At 46.8% G+C, this 23,515-nt stretch overlaps 1 protein-coding gene across 2 annotated transcripts in view; it reads left to right on the top strand.

The window, feature by feature from the left end:
* Xylt1 (xylosyltransferase 1) overlaps positions 1 to 23,515 on the top strand; it is a 286,991-nt gene that overhangs the window by 79,403 nt on the left and 184,073 nt on the right. The window contains exon 2 of one of the 2 annotated variants that reach the window (XM_052200654.1): positions 14,116 to 14,154. The exons of the other annotated variant lie outside the window; for it this stretch is intronic. Within the exon in view, the coding sequence (XP_052056614.1) occupies positions 14,116 to 14,154 (39 nt within the window). The remainder of the gene's footprint in view (positions 1 to 14,115; positions 14,155 to 23,515) is intronic. 2 annotated transcript variants of the gene reach the window in all.

Raw genomic sequence — 23,515 nt, 5'->3', positions numbered from 1 at the left:
TTTTGCTTTTTTGCATTTTAGAAGTACTATAGATTTTTCACACTTAAGAACTGTGGCACCCTCCCATTAGGCAAGTCCTTGGGCACCAATAATTCCGGTGATCATTAGCATTTTTATCAACGGATTGTTTTTAAGTTGTGTGCCTGCTTTTGGACATAATGCTATTGTACACTTTATGTAGTATCATATGAACATAACTTCTGTATGCATTGAACATCCAGGACGTTCATATGACTAGCTTTATTGCAATGATCACTTTGTTGGTGCCATTTGGTGCTGAACCTATAGTCTCTGAAGTGCAGACGAGTGTGGATCAGGATGAGAAGGCAACCATGGGCGATGCTCCAAATCTGGACACATAGACTGCTCATAACCAAGTATTCCTGGCTGTATCACATGCTTTTCTTAGGCTGTATCATCCTTGGACAGTGTAGGCAAGTTTCTTTTATGGCCAGCTCATTTTCCATTGTTCCCAGCTTTTCTCTAAGCCCAGTTTCTCCATGAGGCATGACTTGAAACCCACTAAGCTAGATGTTCTGAACCCCACTTCTCACTTCCACCTCCCCCCATTCACACCACACAAAAGCATCTTAAGTAAACATATTGTGTTGGCATGGATGCATTGACAAACGGCTGGGCCCATGCTTCTTCTGCGAGGGAAGGCTGATTGATGTTCAACCCAGGTAAGCAAGTGACTCTGGGAGATGCTAGATAAAGGTGTTACCAGAACTTCAATTTTGCCATCTTTCTGTAAAAGTTGGCATTCTGCATCATCCTTTCATTCCTAAAACCACATGCAGGCGGATCAAAGCACCTCTGATCTGAACGGGACTCTCCAGTCCCAGTTCCTTTGTTACTTCTGCAAAACCTCTAGTAGCCACAGTCCCAAAGTGCCCTCCCCGCAGAGGCTCTTGGGCACTAGGGGTGATTCCCACTGGGTACCATCCCCTGCAGATGTCTCAGTGAAATTCTGGGAAGGAAGCACTTAGCCCCTTGAATGGAGCCCGCAGAAACACCAAGCAGCTAGCGTACCCCTCCCACCCAGCGCAGAAAGGCACTGAAATAAAGAGGAGCATTGTGGGCTCTGGCTCAGCCCGGCAGGAATTAGCACAGAAGTTGTACCCTGGGTGTCAATTGTCAACTTGCCTGGGGGTCTCAGGCTCTTGCTCGGCCTTGGCAGGAGGTCTGACAAGTTGGGCTTTCTGGGTGTAGAATTCGTAGGTTCAGAAACAAAGCCAATTGAGATGGAGTTGAGGAGAGTTGCTTATTCACTGGAGAATGGAGTTTATTGTACATTGGGGTGCCCTGTACCCCCTTCCGTTCCCTTCCTCTTGCCCTGCCCTGTGCCTTTCTCCCAGCTGGAGCTTTGTGAGAAGTGAGCCGCATGCTGTCTCTGACTGGGCTTTCTTTGGTCTTCCTGCCTCTGGGGGCTGCGCACGTTTTGGTTCCTTGGGCCAAGTCTCTTGTCGTGGGAGATGAGAGCACTTCCTTCCAGTGAACAGCCCCACAGTCTGCAGGCAGCTGCAGAGGTGGCTGCAGGAAGCCAGCAGACAGAGAACACCAGAAACGTCTTCCTGTTCTGCCTACTCCTGCCTGCTCCCTCTGCCCTCCTGACCCACATCCCCCTCCTCCCTCCTGACTCCCTTCCAACTCACAGTCCCCGTGAGACAAGACCATGAAGCAGGGGAGATGGTTCCATTAATAAAATACTTGCAGCTGAGTTCATATACCCAGCACCCTGTCAAAAGCCTAGTGCATGTTATGCAGGCATTTGTTGTCCAGTGCTGAGGTGGTGGCAGGAATATCCCTGGAACCTGTCGGCAGCCAGTCTACCAGTCTATACAAATAGGCCAGCTCCAGGTTCAGTAAGAGCAACTGTAAAAGTCATTTGATATCAACCTCTGGCCTTCACACAAGTGCACACGAAAAAGCACACACACACACACACACACACCAGCATACCATGAAGATAATGTGGAGGCTGATCATTCATCTGTCACGATGCTCAGCCTGTTTCTGTCTCTTTAGAACCTGTTTCTCCTGTGACGTCTACATGGCATGTATATATGTGCATGACATCAAGAAATGTACCCTGGGAATTCATCCCTGGGGCTGGAGCAAGATGGGGGTCTACGGGAGAAGTTGTCCACGGGCAACATAGAGAGTTCATTTGTCATGTGGACGTTCGATAACGCTGGCACCCTCATGGTGGAGGAGTCACAACAAGCCCAGATGCTTCCTGGACACAGGTCATCGGTCAGAACTGGCTTCAGCACAGAGTCCAACTCCAAGAGGCAGAAGCTGTGTGATTCTTACTGTGGCCCTGTGGCCTGTTTGCCTTTGCCACGTCTGCTGACATCTCAACAAAGGGCGTCCATTAAGATTCGGAAATGTCATCCTGTGTCGAAATACCTGAAACTAGTTTTAAAGTGCTTTGCTCATCATATAGGCCAAAGCAGCCAGCACCAAGTATTCTGGTTCAGTTCCCATTGTTGATTTTCAAGTGACTGCAGTGGTAGTAAGGCTAAACCAGCCTTTCTGGGTTTTGAGCAAGTCTCATGCCTCTCTCAGCCACATTTCTACCTCTTTAAATTGGGAATGATACCCCAGGATATTTCTAGCAGGGAGCCCAATAAACAAATAATGCCACAAAGAATACCTGCTCGTAGTTAAAATATAGATAGCGATTGTTCATGTGTCCAGACTTTAGGGCATTTTGTTTTCTAAATGTCTATCTGTCTTGGAGACAAATATGTAGCCTAGTCTGGCCTCACACTTGCTATGTAGCTAAGGATGGCCTTTACCTTGTGACCTCCTGCACGTGTGTCCTTACTGTTAGGATTGCAGGGATGCTCCAGTGTGCCCCCCGTTTTGTGCAGTGCTGAGGAGGCACGCCAAGCAAGTGTTCTACCAAGTGAGCCCCATCCTCAGCCCCGTGACAAGCATCCTATCTCACAACTGTTCTGTCAGAGTGGATGGATGATGGAATGAAATGTTGCTTCTACTTTTATTGTGGTCACTTGCTGAATCGTGGGTTCCTTTGAAGGACCCTGGGATGACAGCTGTGAAGATGGCTACCACAGGGCTGGGATTGCTCCACTGTGACTGGGGCTAGAATGAGGTGAAAGTGGAGCTCTGTCAGATAAGATGTCCACTAGCACAACACACCAGGTCCTGATTTAGCCTAGCATACAGTATTGCTGCACTGAATTATACCATCAGCACTGAAAAACAAAGTGGCCATTGTCATCACTGTCATCAGCTGCAGCAGCAGCATCACCAGCACCATCGTCAGCACCATCAATGTCACGAAGAATCAGAAGAGGGTTCAGAAAGGCACTTTAGACTTCCTCTGCTGAGGTGTGCTGAGCTCCACACGGTCTAACTGTAGAAAGGCCATCTTTCTCCTTGGGCCCACAGAGTAACCGTGTATTTTCAGCAGCTCTCCAAGACCAGGGAGGAACCTCTGTCCATCCCAGAGCCTGGACTTCAGAGCTCTCTCCTCCCCACCCTTAGGATTGTTGTTGGGTTTTGGGTTTTTTTTTTTTTTCTTTTTCCTTCCAGGGCCTGTGTTGGCATTTCTGTGTGTGGTCTCTTGGAAACATTCCACCCAGGAAGCACAGCTGACTCAGTCATCCAAAGCTGGGATGTGGTGTCTTTGGTACAAAATATGTTCTGGTAATAGAAGAGCAGAAAAGAAGGGGAAGGGGGGGCCCTGGGAGGGCTGAGAAATTTGTTTTGGCAAAACGGGGCGGATCTGAGACTCTGTAACGTCTAGAAACCTGGATTCCAGGCTGAGGTTTTGACAGTGTTGGGGATCAAACCCAGGGATCACATGCTAGGCAAGTGACCTACGGTTGGCTACATTCCCAGCCATACTGAATTTTGATTCAGACAGGAGTTAGCCCTTAGGAAATGCACTTCTTGCCTGGAATTCACACAGACTCACCAGAAAGCAGGAGGCTGGACTGAGGTCAGGATACATTCAGTCAACCTCGTAGGAAAGATGGAACTTATCTGTGGTAAGTCTGCTCATTTGCTGTATTGAGATTCTGAAACCAAGTGATTGGTGAGCAATGCCTGCATGGTGAGCTGGGCTACGGATCATTTCATGCTTACCTATCATCTGTGACGGGCTGGGCTCAGTCTCCAACACTGCACAAACCAGGCATGGCATGGTGGCACAACCCCGGAAATGCCAGCACCTGGAAGGTGGAAGCAGGAGTGTTAAACTTTTAAGGTCATCCTTGTCTACGTAACAAGTTTGGAGCCAACCTGGGCTTCATGTAACCCATATGGGATGTCTCAAAAACCATATTGTACACACACACACACACACTCATAGGCCCCACAGAGGGACAGAGCTGCACACCCGCATCTGTAAGTTCTCTTCTTTTGCTCTTCTTTTGTTAATTTCAGACCTGGGGCATAAAATCCATACTGCATCCCTGTGGAACAAAGTCCGCACCTGCCAATCCCCAAAGCCATAGCACAGTGTTACTGAAACAGTGGGGGGGGGGGATGAGACACTCAGTGGCACTCGTACCAGGGTGGCTACTGCCATCTTGGTCAACCCAGCATGGGAAGGCAACATTGGTTGATGCCCAGGAATCGCTGGTGACTGAGCTGAGCTGGAGGCGTGGCTTCGGTTTCCTCCCCTGGCAAATGTTCTTGCAGGAAGAACTGAAAGGCCACACGCAGAAGCTAAGGAGGGAGCTCTCATCTGGGTTGCACTGGGTAGAGGCTGAGGCTGCTGCGTGGTAGGGCTTCTTTGCAGACCAAAGTGACTCTTTACTTAAAACGAAGAACACTGTAAGGTACTTGTCCTCAGAGGAAGACTGATGCTGTGACTTTCCCACTCTGGGCTAAGGCTGATCCAAGGCTAGCAAACTCTATCTCAGTCCATTTTCACAGTAAGCATGAGAGATAGGTTTTGCTGTTGCCATTATCCCTGTTCTTGAGTGTACTCTGAGGTGTGTGTTTGTATATATGTATGCCATGTCACATGAGTGGGTGTGCACATGGAAGCTGTGGGTAGACAAGAACTAGTCACCTTATAATTTGGGGGACAGGACCTCTCTCTGGGACCTGAGGCTGATTGTTGGCTACCCTGGCTGGCCAGTAAGTTCCAGGCTCCCTCCTGTGCCCACCTCTCCAGCTTTTACACACTGTGGGGAATGAACTCAGGGCTTTATGCTTGTGAGGCAAACATTTATTTTTTCTGGATTGTCCCTTCAGTTCCTACCATTTACATAACTGTAACAACCATTGACTGGAAGACGCAGAGGGAGGAAAGGAGGAGGCCTGGTACTAGGAGCAGCTGACCCAATCCCCTAGTCTTTGTAGTTTCCTAGTAGGTGCTAACCATTAAACCGAACAGTGGCGAGTGATTCTGACTCATCAGCCGGTTAACCACGGCTTGTTACATGGTGGGTGGGCCACTCGTGCATCCATGGCCCCGAGCTCTGAGCTCGTGGGCTGGCTTTCACGTTGTGGCAGTTGCCATCCCACGTCCCACAACTGGGACTAAAATCCTTCGGAGAATGGCCTAAGGGAGGATGCTTTGATTCCTTTCTGGTTCAGGGATCACGCTGAGGCAGGTATCATGGTGGCAGAAGCATGGTGGGGCTGATGGGGGAAATGGAGATGGAGGAGAGAGAACGAGAGGGGAGGGAGAAGGAGAGGGAGTGGGAGAGAAAGAAAGAAAGAGAGAGAGAGAGAGAGAAGACTCTCATGAGCTGCTGTCCTCCTGACCTACTTCTTGTAGCTAGGCATCACCCTCTAATATTTCCAAATCGCTTTACCAGCTAGGGACCAACCCTCCATTATATGAGCCTGTTACAGAGTCACTTCAGAGCTAAGCCAAACCATAAGAGATACCTACTAATGATCCACCCTGGGCAAATTACTTCTCCAAACATCAGTTTCACCATCTGTTAAATGGGCTTTTAATGTCACCTCTTAGACATGAAATTTCAGTGACCCACTTAGCAAAATGTCTTACATTCAAGAGGAGCCTTACGCTCCCTAGTGTTCTGATTACTGTCAGTGGTGGCCAGACGTGAGGTTCTTTATTTGTTGTGCTGTGGTGTGTGTGTGTGTGTATGTGTGTGTGTGTGTGTCCATAAAAATATATGTCCAGGTGTGTGTCTGTGGGAGTGACTGTTCATGAAAAGGTGTTCAGGCTGGAAGTTGCCAGAAGGTGTTTTCCTGTTCTTTCTACACCTTAGGTTTTGGGAGCAGAGTCTCTCAGGCTAGACTGGCTGCCAGGCAAGCCCCTGAGCTCCACCTACTCCCTGTCCCCTGTGCTAGGGTCACAGGTGCTCACTGCTGGGCCACAGGTGCTCACTGCTGGGCGAGTGCTGGAGATGCTCAACTTTGTCCAGTGGGCACTTTGCCACTGAAACTGTCTCCCAAGCCCACTCCCTCATGTTCCAAGGCAGGATTCCTTGTTGAACCTAGAGCTCACTGATTCAGTTAGACTGGGCAGGATTCCTTGTTGAACCTAGAGCTCACTGATTCAGTTAGACTGGCTAGCCACGGTTTCTCTCGAATCCTCCTGACTCAGCCTCCCCAGAGATGGGATCGTAGGCGCATGCGCTGCTTTGGGCTTTTCTGTGGCTGCTGGAGATCCCTGTTCAGGCCCTTGTGCTGAGACAGCAAGCACTGCCCTGCCAGCTATCCCACGTCCACATCTCTTTATGAAAAAATAGACCCTCTCGGGCACAAATGACAGAATTGTGCATACAGTGGCAGACGGGTTTGTTAACCATTCATGTGCCAGGGTCTCCACACTAAAGGAGTGGAGACATTACGGTGCTGACTGAGTTCCTTTGGGGCCATATCTGTGAGAGCCTGGCCTGCAGTCAAAGCAGAAGACTGTTCACCTCGGTGTCAGTCTGTGTCCCTGACATCTCTTCCTATCACTCAGGACCACTTGCCAGGCCTATGCCTTGCCTTAGTCACGGGGCCACCTACCAGGGAAAGAAGTCACCAAGGAAATCCCATGGAGACAAATGTCCATGATGTGGGACTGAGGCTGTGTTTAGGGCCGTGAGAAAGAGGTGAGAAGAGACTGCATAAGCCTAGGGAGAACACACTGAAGAGAAGACAGCGACAGCCTTGGCCAGTTTCCATGGGGCAGGAGAGATGCCTTATCTGTCTAAGTGGGAAGAAATTAATAGCTGGCATATTGCAGAAAACTCCTCAGGACATGGATGCCACCAGCATTAGAAGTATTGGGAGTCGTGTGTGCAGAAGACACTCAGTGGCCAGCTGAGTTACAAGGTCTGTCTTTTGTCACTTCATCTTCTATCCCCCTGACACAGGATCCTCCGGATCCTGTAGGTCAGAATGTCCCAAGGGCATTCAATAAAACTGTAGGTCCTTTGAACACTTGCCTAGAATTCCCAGTTAGGTGAGTTCCTAATGGACCTATGTCTGGCATCAGAGAATCCAGTTCTCTGGCCCTGGCTCTCTCCCCTTTGAGCACTGTTTATAAACAAATTGCACCTCACCGCCTAGCCGCACTGAGAATATCTGTGATGTGGAGCAGGATTCCTCCCCAGCCCGGGCGAGGCTAGTGCATCTGTTTGGCACAGAGAGAGCATTTGAAATGACATGGTGACTTTTATGTGCTTTTTGCTGACGTGGCGTCAGTCAGTAAGTATCTACAGCAACTCGCTTTTCAGAGGAATTATGGCTTATTAACGCTGTGCACCCAGGATCTACCTCAGTGTTCATTAGCCAGGCATAAAAAAACAAAGAGAGGATTATTTTGACCTCATAAGCAATATTTTTTCTGAGATTCTCACTGGAATAACTCTGGCTAACTTAGACCTCTCTCTGCCTACCAAGCTGGCCTTAAACTTGCTAAGATCTAAGTAGATGCTGGGATTAAAAGGTATAGACGTACTTTAAATAACTGTTTTAGTGAAATGCTCTGGGAGACTAATGATGTCAGTTGCTTGATACTCTCAAAGATTAGGACGCTGCATCCTAGGTCTGCCCAGGTAACTCTAGCTCTATATTTTTTAAGCTTAAATATTTATTAGGAATGCCCCCACATGTCCCACACAGTAAGTTCTAGATCCTACACTCACAACAGCCTCTGGGGAAGCTAGTGTATCTTCTGTTCTGTCCCCTGAGGTTGCTGCCTGCTGTTTGCTGCAGATTGAATAGATTCCATTCTGTGTTCCTCTTGGAGGCTCTAATCCCCAGAACCTCCAAATGCTACTGTACTTGGAGACTCTAAAGAGATGAACTGATGCCTTCATGGTGGGTCTGATGTGGTGTCATTGTATAAAGAAGAGGTTTGGTTACAGAGACACCAATGGTCATGAGGTGGTTGTAAGAAGGAGCCCCTGTAAGCCAAAGGAGAGGCCTTCAAACCCTGAACCACCTTGACCCTGGGATTCTGATTCTACAAAAGTAAGCTAATGGATGTCTGTTGTTTATATTGACTACTTCATGTGTCGCTACGGCGACTCAAGCAAACACTCACACAGTACTTAACCATGATTTGAACCAGAGCTAACCTCTAGCCTGCCCTCTCATCCCTGCAGATGACCTTCAACAAACTTCCAGTCTTCCTCTAGCTTCTACATTCTGGGATGGTATTAGGCATGTAACTTCATACCCTGGTTATATGGTGCTGGTAATGGAACCTGGGGCTTTGTGCACTATGGTAAGCATTGTACCCGCGGAGCTGTGCCCCCAGTTAAAGCACATCTCCGTGCTAGACATTTTTCAGTTCTAGCTACAGTCATAGAGTTTGCAGTGAGAGAGAGCCAAGCTAGTCTTCAGACACATCTCATGGGAATGACTGAGACACAGGGTATACTGTAAGGGCCTGCTGACTTCAGAGGTCTTGTGTGAAAGACATGAGTCATTGTCACCTCCACCCCAGCCATCGCCTAGCATCCAATAACATAGCCTGCGAGGTCCTTAGAGCAAAACCAAAAGCCCAGAAATGCCTGGTGTATGCCTGGGGTTCTAAGGCACACCTTCCTCCTCCCTGCTGTCTCTCCTGAAACTTAATTGCTTGTTAGACTCTGGCCTTTGGTCTCCGTGGACTACATAATATTTGAGTCCAGCTTCCTGATCTTATGAACACGACTTGATGGACAGATGAGTTTCATTTCTCTAAAACCGTAATCTGGCTCTCCTCAGATTGAACAGTCAGCCCAGAGGCAAGTGTACACAGAGTCTCTGTGACTCATGCACAGCTTCCTTGTGGTGACTGGCAGACACAGTGCGGGCTGCTGGCCCAGAACACAGAAAGCACATGTCAATTGATCTGGCTAAGTCCTCCAGTTCCTTCTGGGGCAGAGACCAGCCTCATTTTCAGTCATGGCTCCTGAGTCATTTCTCTCAACAGTGTCTATAACCTTAAAACAACTAAAAGTGTGGGGGCATGGGTGGGGTGTGGGTACGTTCTGCTCTCTGTTGATGTGAATCTCCTTATTGCTGAATGTATGTCTCTGGTAGACATGAGCCAAAATGTGAGATGTCTTCTTGTAAGTCAGACTATATTCTCCATGAGTTGTTGTAAGAGAGAGGGCCATCTGTGGCTCTGTGCTCTGTGGTGTGACCTTGGGCAGGTTATTCTAGCTCTCTCTGGCCACCAGCTTCTCTGTCTCTACCGTCTGAGGGTTGTTGCAGGGAGAACTGAAATGATGGACACATAGGAGGCAGGCCCAGGGTCTGGAATGTGGAAAGGATTCACTCAGTATTAGTTGCTGTTGTTGGGGAGCATTTCCTACTTCCCAAACCCACAGGGCTTCAAAATCAGGAAAAGGGACATCAGGTCAGTTCACATAACAACTGCAGATGATGAAAATTCCAACATCTCTTCTGGTCCCAAACATTTTGAACAAGGGGATGCTCACATTGTAGTGTTCAGCTAGTCTAAACCTTGATTAATAAAGTTAATAAATCAGAGGAACGGAAGCTGTGTAGCTCCTGAGGAAAGAGAATCCTTGGTGGCTACCTCCTTTAGTGTTATTTTGGCTTCTAGTGACTCCTGAAGAATCTTGTAGGATACAGAAGGTGAACTCAGGGGCCATCCAGTATCCTTATAGCCAAGTGTATCATGCTTAATGTCATGGAACAACTAGCAGAAGGCCTAACCCTGGTAAATAATAGCTGTTTATTATAGTTGTTTCACTGTATTTCCTTTGAGTGCATTTCTATACTTTAAAAAAGTGTGTTCCAACGTTGTGGGGGTTTATGACTAAACATTTAGTTAAAGTCAGTGTTTAGAGAGTGTATCGGTTAGTTATGACCACAGTAATGTTGTATAACAAATTACCCCAAACTCACTGCACAAAAAGAGCAGAAGTATTTTCTCTGTGCTTCCTATTGGTTGGGGGTGACTTGGGGGACCTGTTGGTTCCATGCCTCTCACCACATAGTTCTCTTCTTCTTCACACCAGTAGCCACCTGAGTCTTATTCTTCTTGAGGTAGAAAAGCCACAGAATGTCATGTTCACTCATATCTTCACTTCTGTGTTTGACATGTTCTGAGAAACTCCCAGTGGATCAACTGAAGTGGCCAAGGCCGAGCAGAACCTCAAAGTCCCAGTAGCGGAGAGTGTGGGTCTAGGGAGAGGTCAGGCGTGAGGGTCACAGATTCAGTCTCCTTGGTCAGTTGGCTCTCCATTTGCCTTCTCCAAATTGTCATTGCAAACGGTGCCCTGAGCGCTCTCCCTAGCATAGGAGGTTCTATGGTCTTGGCATGCTCATTACAATTCCAGAAGCACTCCACTGGAGTGGGCGAGCACGTTGTGAATTCCCCTTTGGTCCCTTGAAGCCTTCTCTCTGACAGACAGGAATTTACTCTACTGTAAACCTAAGAGTCCCAATTTAGACAGACAGGATGGATTAGGCAGACGGCATCATTGACCCAGTTCCACTTCGTTAGCCTTTCCAATTAAGGAGGTTGTTACTGTGAGTGAGACCTCACAGATATGCAGGCATACCTTGAGTCCTCAGGACCTAGCTGGTTAGGGAGAGTCTCACATTTCCAGTGTGCACCCAGGGAGGAGAAGAAAGTGTGGTTGGCATGGGCACAGCTGAGTGTTAATGACACAGGCCCCTTGTGAGGGCTTCAGCCTCCTCCTGGCCAGTTAATTAAGATGCTAAATAAGGACCCTTTGTACTCCTTCTCCCAGAAGCTTTTGAAATAGACCTTGGCCTCTGACTGTGTGTGACAGGGTCTGTGATTTTGGAACTCAAGATAAAGAGTAGACGCTGTGTTGTGTCAAAGGACCAGTCTCTTGGTATCACTCTCATAACTGGCAGAGATTTTTCCATAGCTTTCCGAGGAAGGTCCTTCCAGGAAGTTGTTCTTAGGGGTTCAGGATTGCGTTCCCCCTTTCTTTGCAGTCTTGGGATTCTGGGCAATGAAGCATGAGCCCCTGACAATGGCCAAATGGGCCGTGAAGCACAGCTTAATTAATCTGGGCATGCACCCAATGCCCCGTGCGGCACTGGCTAGGATTTGGCTTTGGAGAAGGTGGCTAATTTTGAGGCTGAGCCAAGGCTTCTTCTGTTCTGACTCATATCTAGATGAATATGGATGGAGGGACAGTTAGAAGAGATAAACAGGCTCAGGCTGATGGTGAGGTGAAGACCAGTGGCTGTGCAGGACAAACAGAGTCTGCTGCCACAGAAGGGGAAGATGAATCCATCTCTGGAAGAGTAAACTGGGCCTGCCCTGTGTGGCCATTCAATAGGGGGCCCGGCTCAGCTCTCCCACATTGCACATCTTTGATCATAGCAATGATGGGTGTGGCTGGAAGGTAAGGATGGGTGGAATAGTGAGCCTGCACACCCCACCCTAAGTAGCTCAGTCAACCTTGAGTCCTGGGGGATCATAGCTGAATGTTATACTGAGAAAAGGGCTGGAGAGGCTGTGGAGGGAAGGCCCGAACTGTTTATCCAAGACTCCTCGTTAGTCCCTCTCGGGTCAGCTTTGCAGTAGACTGAAGGAAAAGCTTCCCATAGTGCTTTGCTGGGTGCGAGGACTCTCTATGCTCAGACAGCATGAAGGTCAGAGGGAGTGAGGGGTCTCCGTGGCAACGTCCCTGGAGCTGTTCCAGGGAAGTGGGACTCAAAACTGGAATTGGGGGAAGACAAATTTTCTTCATGTTCAAGGAAAGTCCAGAGGTCAGACTGTGCTTGAGACCATGCCTCAAATATGCGACCAGGCAGATACTGTCAGACAGGGGTCAAGACAAGGGGAGTGGCCTGGTACTGTGTTCCTGTAGTCCTGACACTCAGGAGGCAGACCAGTGAGGATGGGCATAGGTTTGAGTCTAGCCTGGGCTGCATAGAAAGTCCAGGCCAGCTTGGGCTACACAGAAAGACCTTGTCTCAGACAGTAATAAAATACTATTTAAAAATGTTTAATGGAAACAAGGCCTGATGAGGCAGGCCTGCAGAACCAGTAATTTGGGAAACTGAGGCAAGGGGATTACAAGTTAAAGGCTAGCCTTGGATACAGTGAGTTCCAGCAGACCAGCCCAAGCAATTTCCTGAAGGGCCCAGTGGAGCGCTTCCTATCATACATGCAGCCCAATGTTTAATATTCTCTCTCTCTCTCTCTCTCTCTCTCTCTCTCTCTCTCTATATATATATATATATATATATATATATATATATATATATATATATATATATATATTTCTATCTATCTCTGTATCTCTATCTCTTTCCTAAAATTTCCAGGAATTAAAATATTTGGTTTTTTTCATGATACTTGAAGAAGTCTAGCCTGGTGCTAATTTGCACAGCTTCCTAGAAACCTGTATTGGAGAAATCGGCTTTGAGAGAGCCAAGTTTCAGACTGGATTTCTACCCAGAGCCTGACACACACGGCCACTCTGTGTAGAGGCTGCTAAATGTGGTTTTCCCAGAATCGTGAACACATATGATGGCTAAGTTCCGAGAAGACATGGTGTAGACAAAAATAGCCTTTATGTGCTGGATTTCCTGTTTTCCTTGGAAACCACTCGGGAAGGAATGCCATCACCTCCTATTAGTCCATGCCCCTCCATCTGCCCCTTCCCCGTCCCTCCCCCAACCCAGAATTCATGCTTAGTGACCCCAGGCTTTACCACCCAGCATCCCCAGTCAATTGGCTTTTGTCAGTAGTGAGTGAATGCAATGTTTCTCTGGCCTGAAAAGATCTTTCCTGGCCTGCTGGGATGTGCGGCTCACACAGGAATTGACTCCTCCTTTTCTCTCTTTCTCATGTCTTCCAGTCTTGCAAGATTAGACATAATCACACAACCTTGTTATGAACCAGAACATATGTCTAAATCTCTTATGCACCCAAGTCTCTTTCATATGGGAGTCTGAACACACTGAAGACATGTTGAAAAGGCACTTTTTCGTCCTTTTCCTGTGTGTGTATGTGTATGCATGCGAGTACACATTCTTACGGGTACCTTGTGGCTATACACACACGTGTTTTTGTACAGATATGTGGTGTCAGAGGTCAGTCTCAGGTATCATTCCTCAGGAGACAGCCACATTGGTGGGGTGTGGTTTTTTTGTTGTTTTTTTGTTGTTGTTTTTGTTTTTGTTTTTGGTTTGGTTTGGGGATATTTGTTAGTTTGTTTGCTTGCTTTCTTGCTTGCTTGCTTGCTTGCTTGCTTGTTGTTTTGACAAGGTCTCCACTGACCTGCAGCTTACCGAGTAGGTTATTCTGACTGGCAGTGAGCTCCAGGGATCTGCCTGTCACTGCGTCCACAGTGCTAAGATGATGAGTGTGTGTCCTTTCCTAGCTTTTTACTCCAGTCCTTGAACTCAGGTCCTCCCGCATCATCCTCTGAGCCACCCCTCACCCCTCCTTCTTCTTGGCACCTCCTTACTTGGCACAGTGATCTCCTTATGGACAATCTTGGGCCTCTTTCAGCCTCAGATATGGAAAGGAGTGCTGGGTTTCAGTAGGGGGAAGACTGGGTCAAGGCCTGGCATCCTCAGAGAACTGAGAAGACAGGGTGTGACTGGCCCCGCCTGGCTGGGGCCAGCAGACTGGGTTGGAAGCGATGTTCGGTTTGGAAGTAGACTCGCCACTTAGGAGGGTTTTTTCTTTTCTCCCCACAGGATCCACACCCGAGTCCACTGATCACCCTAGAGACCCAGGTGAGTGTCTCCCGTGGCCTTTGCCTCTTATCTCCACCTTGAGGTTCTGTGACAGCTCTTCTTCACGGGGCAGAAATCTGGAGAGAAAAATGTATATTACCTCATTAAGGAGCTAATTATTCTTCTTATCACTTTAGGGTGGCGTAAGGTTACTTGCCTTTCTGAAGGGTGGTCCCTTGGCCAAGTAATTGGCCACCCCAACTGGATTAACTCTCAAAGGAGCATACAATGGCGTATCTCTACCCAAAGATAGATGCCAGTCTTGACTGGCAGTCAAGTACTTTCCCATAATAGGCCTTCAGTGATACTCTAACAACAAGACCCAGCGCCCAGAGCAGAACATTGTACTACCTGCTTGGGTAATGGAACATTCTGAACAATATAGAAATAGCAGTGGAGTTTCTGTGTGGGGCAGATGACCCATGGGTCCAGAGGTGGAAGAATGTGGCCTGGCTCTTATGTCTTCTCTGTGGGTGCCTGCCTCAGACTCACTGAGACATAGGTAGAATATAGTTCTATATCTTCAGGCTTGTGGTGTTGGCTGGGGCTAACCGAATTATTCCTATTCCATCTTAAATGTGCCTCCTGACAGAGTCCTAGTGAGAATCAGGAATGATCTGGAGGATGTCAGAATTGCATGGAGTGAGAGCCTGTGTGAGCTTTAATCCCGTGGACTGAGGCCTTTCCTACTGCCTTTGAAAGGGGTGTGTCTCCAGATTGATGACTTCCTTAGCTCCATGCTTTGGTCAGACAACAAGGAAAAAAGGAAGACAGACAGGACCTCCTTTAGAGCCCCAGCGAGAATGCTTTCCAGGTGTCAGACACAGCAAAACATATTGAACAGTTCGTGAATGAGTAACAGCCCTTTGGGGGATTTCTGTGGCATGCTGGCAAATACCACCTGCCTACTCCTTCCTTCCCCAGCCCTGGGTCTGAAGCTAAGCCATGGCTTCTACATGGGAAATAATTATTTCTCATGATGGGAAAAAATTATCCCCTCCAAGGTGCCGGTGGGATCAAAGTTGAAAGGCATTGTATCATCAGTACTATTAGTAATATCACGACTTTGAAGAACTGTACTTGTGTATATATAAGTGTGTGTGTGTGTGTGTGTGTGTATACACACACATCTATATGCATATATTTGCATAGCACTGAGTAAATTCTAAATGACAGAAATAAGCATAAAGGATTCCTTTGGTTGTCCTCCAAAATTATTTATGTGAATTCCCAGATGTTATATGTAACACTTTGGGAAGTGTCTACCCATGGGTCATAAGATAATTCCCAGGATACGTCGTTAGGCAGACTGTAGGGTAAAGAGTCTTCATTCCTTGCTCTACCCTTCCCCCAGAAGACAGCGTGTTCTGCTCAGGATGGGCAGGCAGTCCTTCTCCAAAGCCCCAGAAGCCAGTTCTTCTCCCTGCATTTGCCCTTCCCAGGCCTTTTGCTCTGGACCTCGTCTAGTCAGCTCTTCAGAACTTCCATGGGAAGAGCAGAAAAATATCTATGTCTTTGGAAAGCATGTCACAAGGGAGCAGCACCCTACAAAGTGGCCACTCTTAAGGTTGTGTGAGCTCTGGGGACCTAAGCCTCAGGGTGGTGGTGCCAAGCACACTTTCAGCATCAATAGCACACGCTGTGGGGAGGGGTCTGATTCATCTTCCTTAATGCTCCCATTGGTCTCATCTGGTTCACTATGGGGCGGTGGGCGAAGCTGTAGGACATTGTTGCCTTGCTGACTTCAGCCTCTTCACGTTGGAGAGGCAGTGTGGAGAGAGATATGTCAGTTGGTAAAGGCTTGATCAGGAACCCACATTTTAAAAATTAAGCTGGATATTATGGATATTGTGGTGTCCTCTAATCCCAGAGCTTGGAAGGCATTAGACACGTGGGTGCCTGGGGCTCATTGGCTAGCCAGCATATGCTACTTAATGAGCTCTAGGCTAATGGGAGAACTCTCAAGTAGACCTCTGGCCTCTACAAACACAGACAGACAGACAGACAGACAGACAGACACACACACAGTATTACAGTATTAGAATGCAACCAAAGTATGATCTCTCTCTCTCTCTCTCTCTCTCTCTCTCTCTCTCTCTCTCTCTGTGTGTGTGTGTGTGTGTGTGTGTGTGAGAGAGAGAGAGAGAGAGAGAAAGAGAGAGAGAGAGAGATGCCCAAAGACCATTTTTTTGTTTGGCTTGTTGCTGGGCTCATTCCGTCACAGGATATACAATGGGATTCTGCCCAGCTGCCCTCCATGCAGCAAGTCAGGCAAGAAGGGTATGCTAGCTTTCTGGCAGAAAGTAGTGTCCTAAATGTCACCCGTGTGGCATGAGCAATACAGCAGGTGTGAAGGCCTTGGGAGAGCTTACGCTGAAGAAGCAGTGTTCATATGAATTCTGAGCCCTGGCTAGGTTTCCTCTTCCTCCCACAGTGCCCTTTCTGCTCCCAGTGGCTTTGCCTGCTGTGTATTAGAGTGCAAGACTCCACTTCTATTGTGTGTTGTACTTCATCATGACCTTACATTTCACATGTGCAATATGGCTTTACTGACAGTCCAGGTTTCCTGACAGGATCCAAGGCCACCAAGATACCCATTTTCTTCCTGAATCCCACTTACCCTGGTAGTGGTTGCAGGAGTCCTCACCTGTGGCCTAGTATACCTGCCTGACACAGGTTTGTGGAACTGAGGGAAATGTATCAACTGGTCACTGGGAGTCCTCATGCCTCTGCCATCAGCATGGGAGAACCTTTCATCTTCTGGCAGCAGCAAGACTCTCTGCTTAATGGTTAGATTAATATCATTGAAGGAGTGAGCAATGCCCCGGTCCCTGGCTTCAGATTTCTCTGTAGCACGTGGGTCCTGTGGATGTCTCAAGTAACTGCCGCTTGGCAATGGTGACCACTGATCTGGTCTCTGGATGGAAGAACCCGGGAACCTGATGTCTTAGAAATAAAAGAGTAAAACAAGAAAAGTCTAAAAGGGCTTTAAATTTGGTTAGTGGGCTAGAATTATTGTTATTCATATTACTACAGCCACACTGTATTAGATTCAATTTACAGAATTAAGGGTCTTAAAAGTCAAGTAACTTACCCAAGGTCACATAGAAGGGACATAGCTCTGGTAGGTGCCAGGCTCAGGGTCATATGACATCAGACTCTTGCTTGCAGCCTCTGTTTCATTAGGCTAGAGTGTAAAATTGGTGTCATCAGTTGAAAGATTTTCCAGTGCTTAGACAAGGCCAGGCATACCAGTTCTGGTATTTGTACACTTCTATTTGTGAATGTACTCAGAAGTGGGTGAATGGATGAATGCGTGGATACAGAGATGGCAGCCAGACATTAATGGTAGATAGCAGAAGATAGATAGTGTCTTAATTACTATGCTATGCTGTGAATACAGTGACTAAGGCAACTACAGAACAGGGAATGTCAACCTTCCTAATGCTGCAACCCTTTAGTACAGTTAGTTCCTCATGTTGTGATGACCCCAACTATAAAATGTTATTGCTACTTCATAACTATACTTCTGCTACTGTTATGAACTATATGTAATGTAAATAATCTGGTATGCAGGATATCTGATATTGAAATCCCCCAAAGGGGTTATGCCCCACAAGTTGAGAACTCCTGTTGTAGAAGGGAGAGTTTATTTGGGGTTTACAGTTTTAGAGCGCTGAGTTCATAACCATCATGGAGTGGAGCATCGCGGTAGGCAGGCAGGTATGATGCTGGAGCATTAGCTGAGAGCTTACTTCTTGATTTATAAGCAGAAGGCACTGGTCACACTGGGACTGACATAGGCTTTTGAAACCTTAAAGCCTGCCCCAAGTGATACACTTCTTCCAACACCACCACGCTTCCTAATCATTCCTAAATAGTTCCACCTACTGAGGACTGAGTATTCAAACATATGAGCCTATGAATGCCCTTATTCTTCAAATTATTACAGAGGTAGATGATAGATAGATAGATAGATAGATAGATAGATAGATAGATAGATTTTGACAGACAGATGGATGGATGGTAGATGCATAGGTAGACAGAAGATATATGCATAGGTAGCTGGATAAACAGAGGGAGTTCTTTGCACTAATATCTCCAGCTGTACTCAGATGTGTAGGTAGAGGTGAGGATGGACAGACACTAGATGGATCTAGACAGATAGATGCATAGATGCCTAAAGACAAATGGATGGTGGATGTATAGACAGACAGACAGAGGGACTGCTTTGCTTGAAAGGTGTTTTTATTTTTTTGTCATACTGGCTGCCATAAGACCTGTGGGCAAATCCCATAGGCTACAGAGCCAATCGAAAAAAAATTCATTTCAGAACAACAAAAATAGACTGTCTCCCTGAGCATCAATAATATTGTGATAAATCTGAATGCGTATTTGATTCTTTTTCATTGATCCTCAAGGGGGACCATCATTTCTGAACCCACTCCAATTGCCAAGGCCTCTTGTCATTTAATTTCACCTTCACTACTCAGTGACTCCTACTCCCCACAGCACCTCTGCTGATTAGCAAATGGCTCTGGCTCAGATGCAGAGACACCTGGGGAGCTGTCCTGAAGGAGCTCTTTTGTAGAGTAAAGATCTGTCAATCTGGGTATTTCTGAGGTTGGCTCACTTGGAAGGGAACAGAAGTTCATTTACATGGAGATCTCCCAGGGCCTGGAGATCAAGGGCTACAGGGGGGAACATTCCTGACTGCTCAGTTTTCAAATCTAACCAGGTACTTGAATTCCTTTGATCAGCTAAGTGGGGGCATGGAGGGAAGGAGTGACAGTCACATTATTTAAAGATGTTACTAGGGCCAGGAGGATTGCAAACAAAGCCAGGGAATATGGAAGGGAATGAAAGCTTTAAAATTACACTGTGTAATCCATTCATCTTGGCTTATTCAATAAATAGCTGTGAGGCCATGCAGAGGCCAGGCCTTGTGTGAGACATCAAGCATGTGACAGCAAGAGAGGCAGAAGGCTTCTGCCTGGAGTCATGTTGGAAGAAGCAGATGAGAAACAGACAGGCCAGACAGGCGTGTGATCGTGCCCTTAATATGAGTCGCCATAGTGAATTGAGTGTGCCACGTATGCTTAGAAGAGAGTAGGAGGGATTTGTTGTGCAAACTCTCTCTCAGGAGGTGAGAGGTTTGCTTTGTTTTTTACTGTTTGATACAGTGGACCGAGTCTCACTATATAGCCCAGGTTGGATTTGAAATCTGGAACCTCCAGCCTCAGTCTCAGCCTTCTAACACTGGGCTAATTACACTTGACAGGAGGTATGTTTTGAGATTGAAGCTGATACAGTCAGCTTGCTAAGAGATGCTAAGAGATGAGAGTTAACCTTGCTAAGAGATGACAGGAATCGCATTCCAAAACTTTTGCATATTCCGTCTGGGTGCCTATAATAATAATGCCACTTTTCCTTAGGATCAATTAAACCATGCGGGCTGCTTCAAACTCCTTCAGTGCTTTGTGTCATCATAATGTCAAGATGGATAAGGAATTACCTTATCAAGCTAGAATCAAGGAAATGAGGGGGAAAGAGAAGGGATATAAATTCACAGCCATCCGGTCACTGGTCACATAACTGTCCAGTGGGAGGAAGCTTGGGGCCTCAGTGTGTTGTGCTCACGTGGGGACTACTGTCAGGAATCTGGACAGTGGTTGCCATTAGCTAAGTTATGGACTGCTGCTGAAATGAACATGAGCCTCATTATAAGCCAGTAGTTCTCACTCACCTAGGGTGATGTTGACCGGCCAAGGACATTTGACTAGGGTATGACTAAAGATATGTTTGCTGTAAAGACTCAAGAGGCAGGGGAACTATTGGCATCTTGTATGTAGAGAGCAGAGATCTGTTGTCCATTCTATATTGCATGGGACAGTCTCCCTCCATTCAAGTGTTATCCAGTCTCAAATATCAATAGTGTCAAGGTTGACAAAGCTTGGTGTGAGCTTGTTGTGTACTTGTTTGCTTTGAAACAGTTTATTACACAACGATCCTTCAGCCCTGCGATGTTGGCCTCGGTGTTATTGTTTATGCTCAAAGGTCACTAACTTCAGTTAATGTAATGATTTCAGCCAGCCTGCAGGTGTTAGTCATGGCACATTCATCCCCTCTGCATCGACATTGACCTTGACTATAAACACAATAAACTACCCCCCAATATTTATAACCATGTGTTCTGTGTGCACAAAGGTCACGTCTTGTCGGATAATTATATCTGGGGAGGGAAACTCACCAGGAGAGATTATTTCCTACAAGATTTATGGCTCATTAGTAGAGAGAATATTCAGGGTTTTTGTTTTTAAGAAATTACAATTGGGAGTGTAACACATTTGCCTAGCAGGTCTATCCATAGCATGGCTAAATCAAAGAAAAAGAGAATAAAAGTTCTTCTACTTGGCCAGGGTTCAGAGAGGGCTTGGTCAAGGCTCTTGGACTACTGGAGCAGGTGTCCCGATTTCGAGGCTCAGTTCCTCTTTCTGCTGCAGAGCACAGCCTCTTTTGTATAAACTTCTTTCTGGACGCCTTCCTGCCACCACTGGGATTAAAGCAATTGCCGTCTGTTCGCCTCTCTTCCAGCTCTGGGCTTCGATTAACCTTTTCCTCCATAGAGAGTGGTTTTTGAAGTAATGAGGAGCTTCTGAATGGCCCTTACCTGCGTCTCCAGTCCATTAATTCTTATGGTGCCCAGCATCTGTTGAGAGATGGAAGAGACCAAATTGCTTTCCATCTTCTGCCTCCTTGTGGAAGCAGGGTCTCTCGGGGGCAGGGCAGACCAGTTTGGGGGATAGCAATCCCTTTTCTGCCATCAGCTCTGTTGACTCTGATTTGCAGATCTTTAGTTAGCATTGGTGGGTCTGGACCATTGTCTAGGCAGAGAATGGGAAACTGTACCCAGGGAAGAGCTGCGGTCTCATGGCTGGGGATCCTTCCTATTCTCTGTGACTCAGAGTGACGCTGTGAGGCACCATTCCACAAATAACCAAGCCAGTTCTCCAAAGCTCAGCCACATGCATCTGCACAGTCACAGGAAACAGATGCTCTTGACACCACCCTTCTTCACTTATCCAAGCTCAAACTTTGGTGATCTCAATTGATCACTTAACTCAGAATACATGGAGTCGTTGTTCTTCTTGACAATAGCAGTTGTCACATTTCAATGACTTTGACCTACATTCCAACAGAAGCAACTTTGGAAAGTAAATACTCCTTTAAGTTCATGGTTTAGGAAGCCTCACTCCACCAAGACAAGGAAGGGAAGGTAAGGCTCATGGTAGTAGGGGTATCATATATAGCATATATTGTTCACCTGGTAGACCAGATGGTAGAGGCAGAGTCCAGAACCAGTGGCAGTTCAAAGGCATGCTTCTAGTAACCTACTTAGACCAGCTAGGCCTCTCCTCCTGAAAACTCCACATTCCCACCACCCCCAAATAGCACCACAAGATGGGAAACAAATTGCCAAAATATAAGCTTGTGGAGCAAATTTCAGTTGTACTTACCATAACAACGATACCCACTGAGTACACTTGTTTGACATCAGAAGTATGTGTTGTATGTATACTTAGCAACCTAGCACTTTCATGAAGCATATACTAAGCCTTTATACATCAACAATAGCCAATAAAAAAGTTTACTTTGAAATGAGACCTATACATTATGTGTACTTAGCAACCTAGTACTTTGTTTGCTAAATCTTTATGTGGACTGCCACTGAAACTTAGAAAGTTTTTAGCATGGATTCTACTACTTACATTTTGTCATATGTCCTGAATGGAAAGTGTTGCTGTCACTGCCCTTTGACGAATGAGAAGCTGAGGTATGAAGAGTCTCCATTATTTGCCCAAATGAAACAGGACTTGAACTTAACACTTTGGTTTTAATTTGTCTGGAGGGAGAACCTATGAGACAGGTAGTAGTTTTAATCCCATTTTACAGATGAACGAACTGTAAAAAGCAAGGTTATGCCTGATGATAGGACAGGAACCACAACCAGGTAACAGATGAAGATCATTGCTCTTGCTACTATGTCATTAAGATATTGCAACAAAATAAAGATGCAGCTTTTGCACAGGGAGTGATTAGTGTCGGTGTGGCTTTCCTGTAATTTGCACTATCATCTAGATGGTGCAAACACTGACTGGTATAGTGTAGATAAGGTAGACCATGTATGCTTATAGAATTAGTTTGGTACATGTTAGTTAGATACATGGATAAGCTAAGTTTAGATTTGTGTAGGTATCTAGTAGAAAGAATGGACATTTTCTTCCAACAGATTGTGTCTGCCCTCAGAGAGTCCCATGCATTTCAAGTGCTGAGGCAAAATCTTAGAAAACTGCCAACCGTGAGACAAGACACCATGGCTATGTTTGCACTGAATCACAAGCATCAGGAGGCCCCACTGACATCTGGCATAAGTGTCACATGTACCAAAGTTTGTCAGCCCATGGGGTTTTTAGGTAAAGCTATACAAACTGGGGATCTTAAGAGAAAGTTCCAGTGTTAGAATGTTGAAGCTGGAGTATAAATGTGTCTAGATTGGCTAGAGAGGACCTGGATGAGGCCAACTGTTGATAGCCCCTTCAGGTTTTGTACACCTAGGACTTTGCTAAACACTGTGTGTGTGCATAGCCTTTCTGTGATGCCCGTAGTTCTTTGGGAAAGGGGTTGTTAATCTATCCTTTGTAGGGCAAGAGGGTGAGTACACTGGGATTCTGAGGCCTGGCCTGAAACATGAGAGCTTCGGAGTGGCAGAGCAGCCTTTTATGACTATACTGCATTGCCTGCTGACCTCCTGCCCCGCCTCCTAGCCCCGCCTCTCTCAGCCAGGGCAATGGCAAAGCTCTGAGACTTTGGGCAGGAGGTCAGCAGGCAATCCAGTATAGTCATTAAACCCAGTTTCCTCTCAGTCAAGTCAGTCTTTGTCATAATTTACACTGTGGGTGAAAACTAGGGCCCGGGGTAGCTGGACAACTCTCCTGGTAACCCAGCAGTACCTCTAGCTGGCTCGTGTGCCATGGATAGTCAGGTGAGAAACAGGCGTCCTTGAAACCAGAGGGTGGGGTCAGGTAGAGGTTAGTAGTAGCACTCTGGCATCTCCATCCGTCCTAGACTGTCTCCATGTTGGACATCAGAGAGATGAAGTGTGCTGGGTGTCCCCTCCCCGTCCTCATTAGACCCACTGCTCACTCACCCTGCCAACTCCCCCTTGGTGCTTATCCTCAGTAAGGGCTTTGTCATTGCCCTAGCTAAGAGAGGCGGGGCTGGGAGGCAGGGCAGGAGGTCAGCAGGCAATGCAGTATAGTCATTTTCCATGCTTGGCTGTGTCCTTGTGAAGCTCTGCCAC

Source organism: Apodemus sylvaticus, chromosome 1 (genome assembly GCF_947179515.1).
Source record: "Apodemus sylvaticus chromosome 1, mApoSyl1.1, whole genome shotgun sequence".
NCBI lineage: Eukaryota > Metazoa > Chordata > Mammalia > Rodentia > Muridae > Apodemus > Apodemus sylvaticus.
The sequence above is the reverse complement of the archived record's forward strand: the minus strand, read 5'-3'. Positions and strand labels throughout refer to the sequence as shown.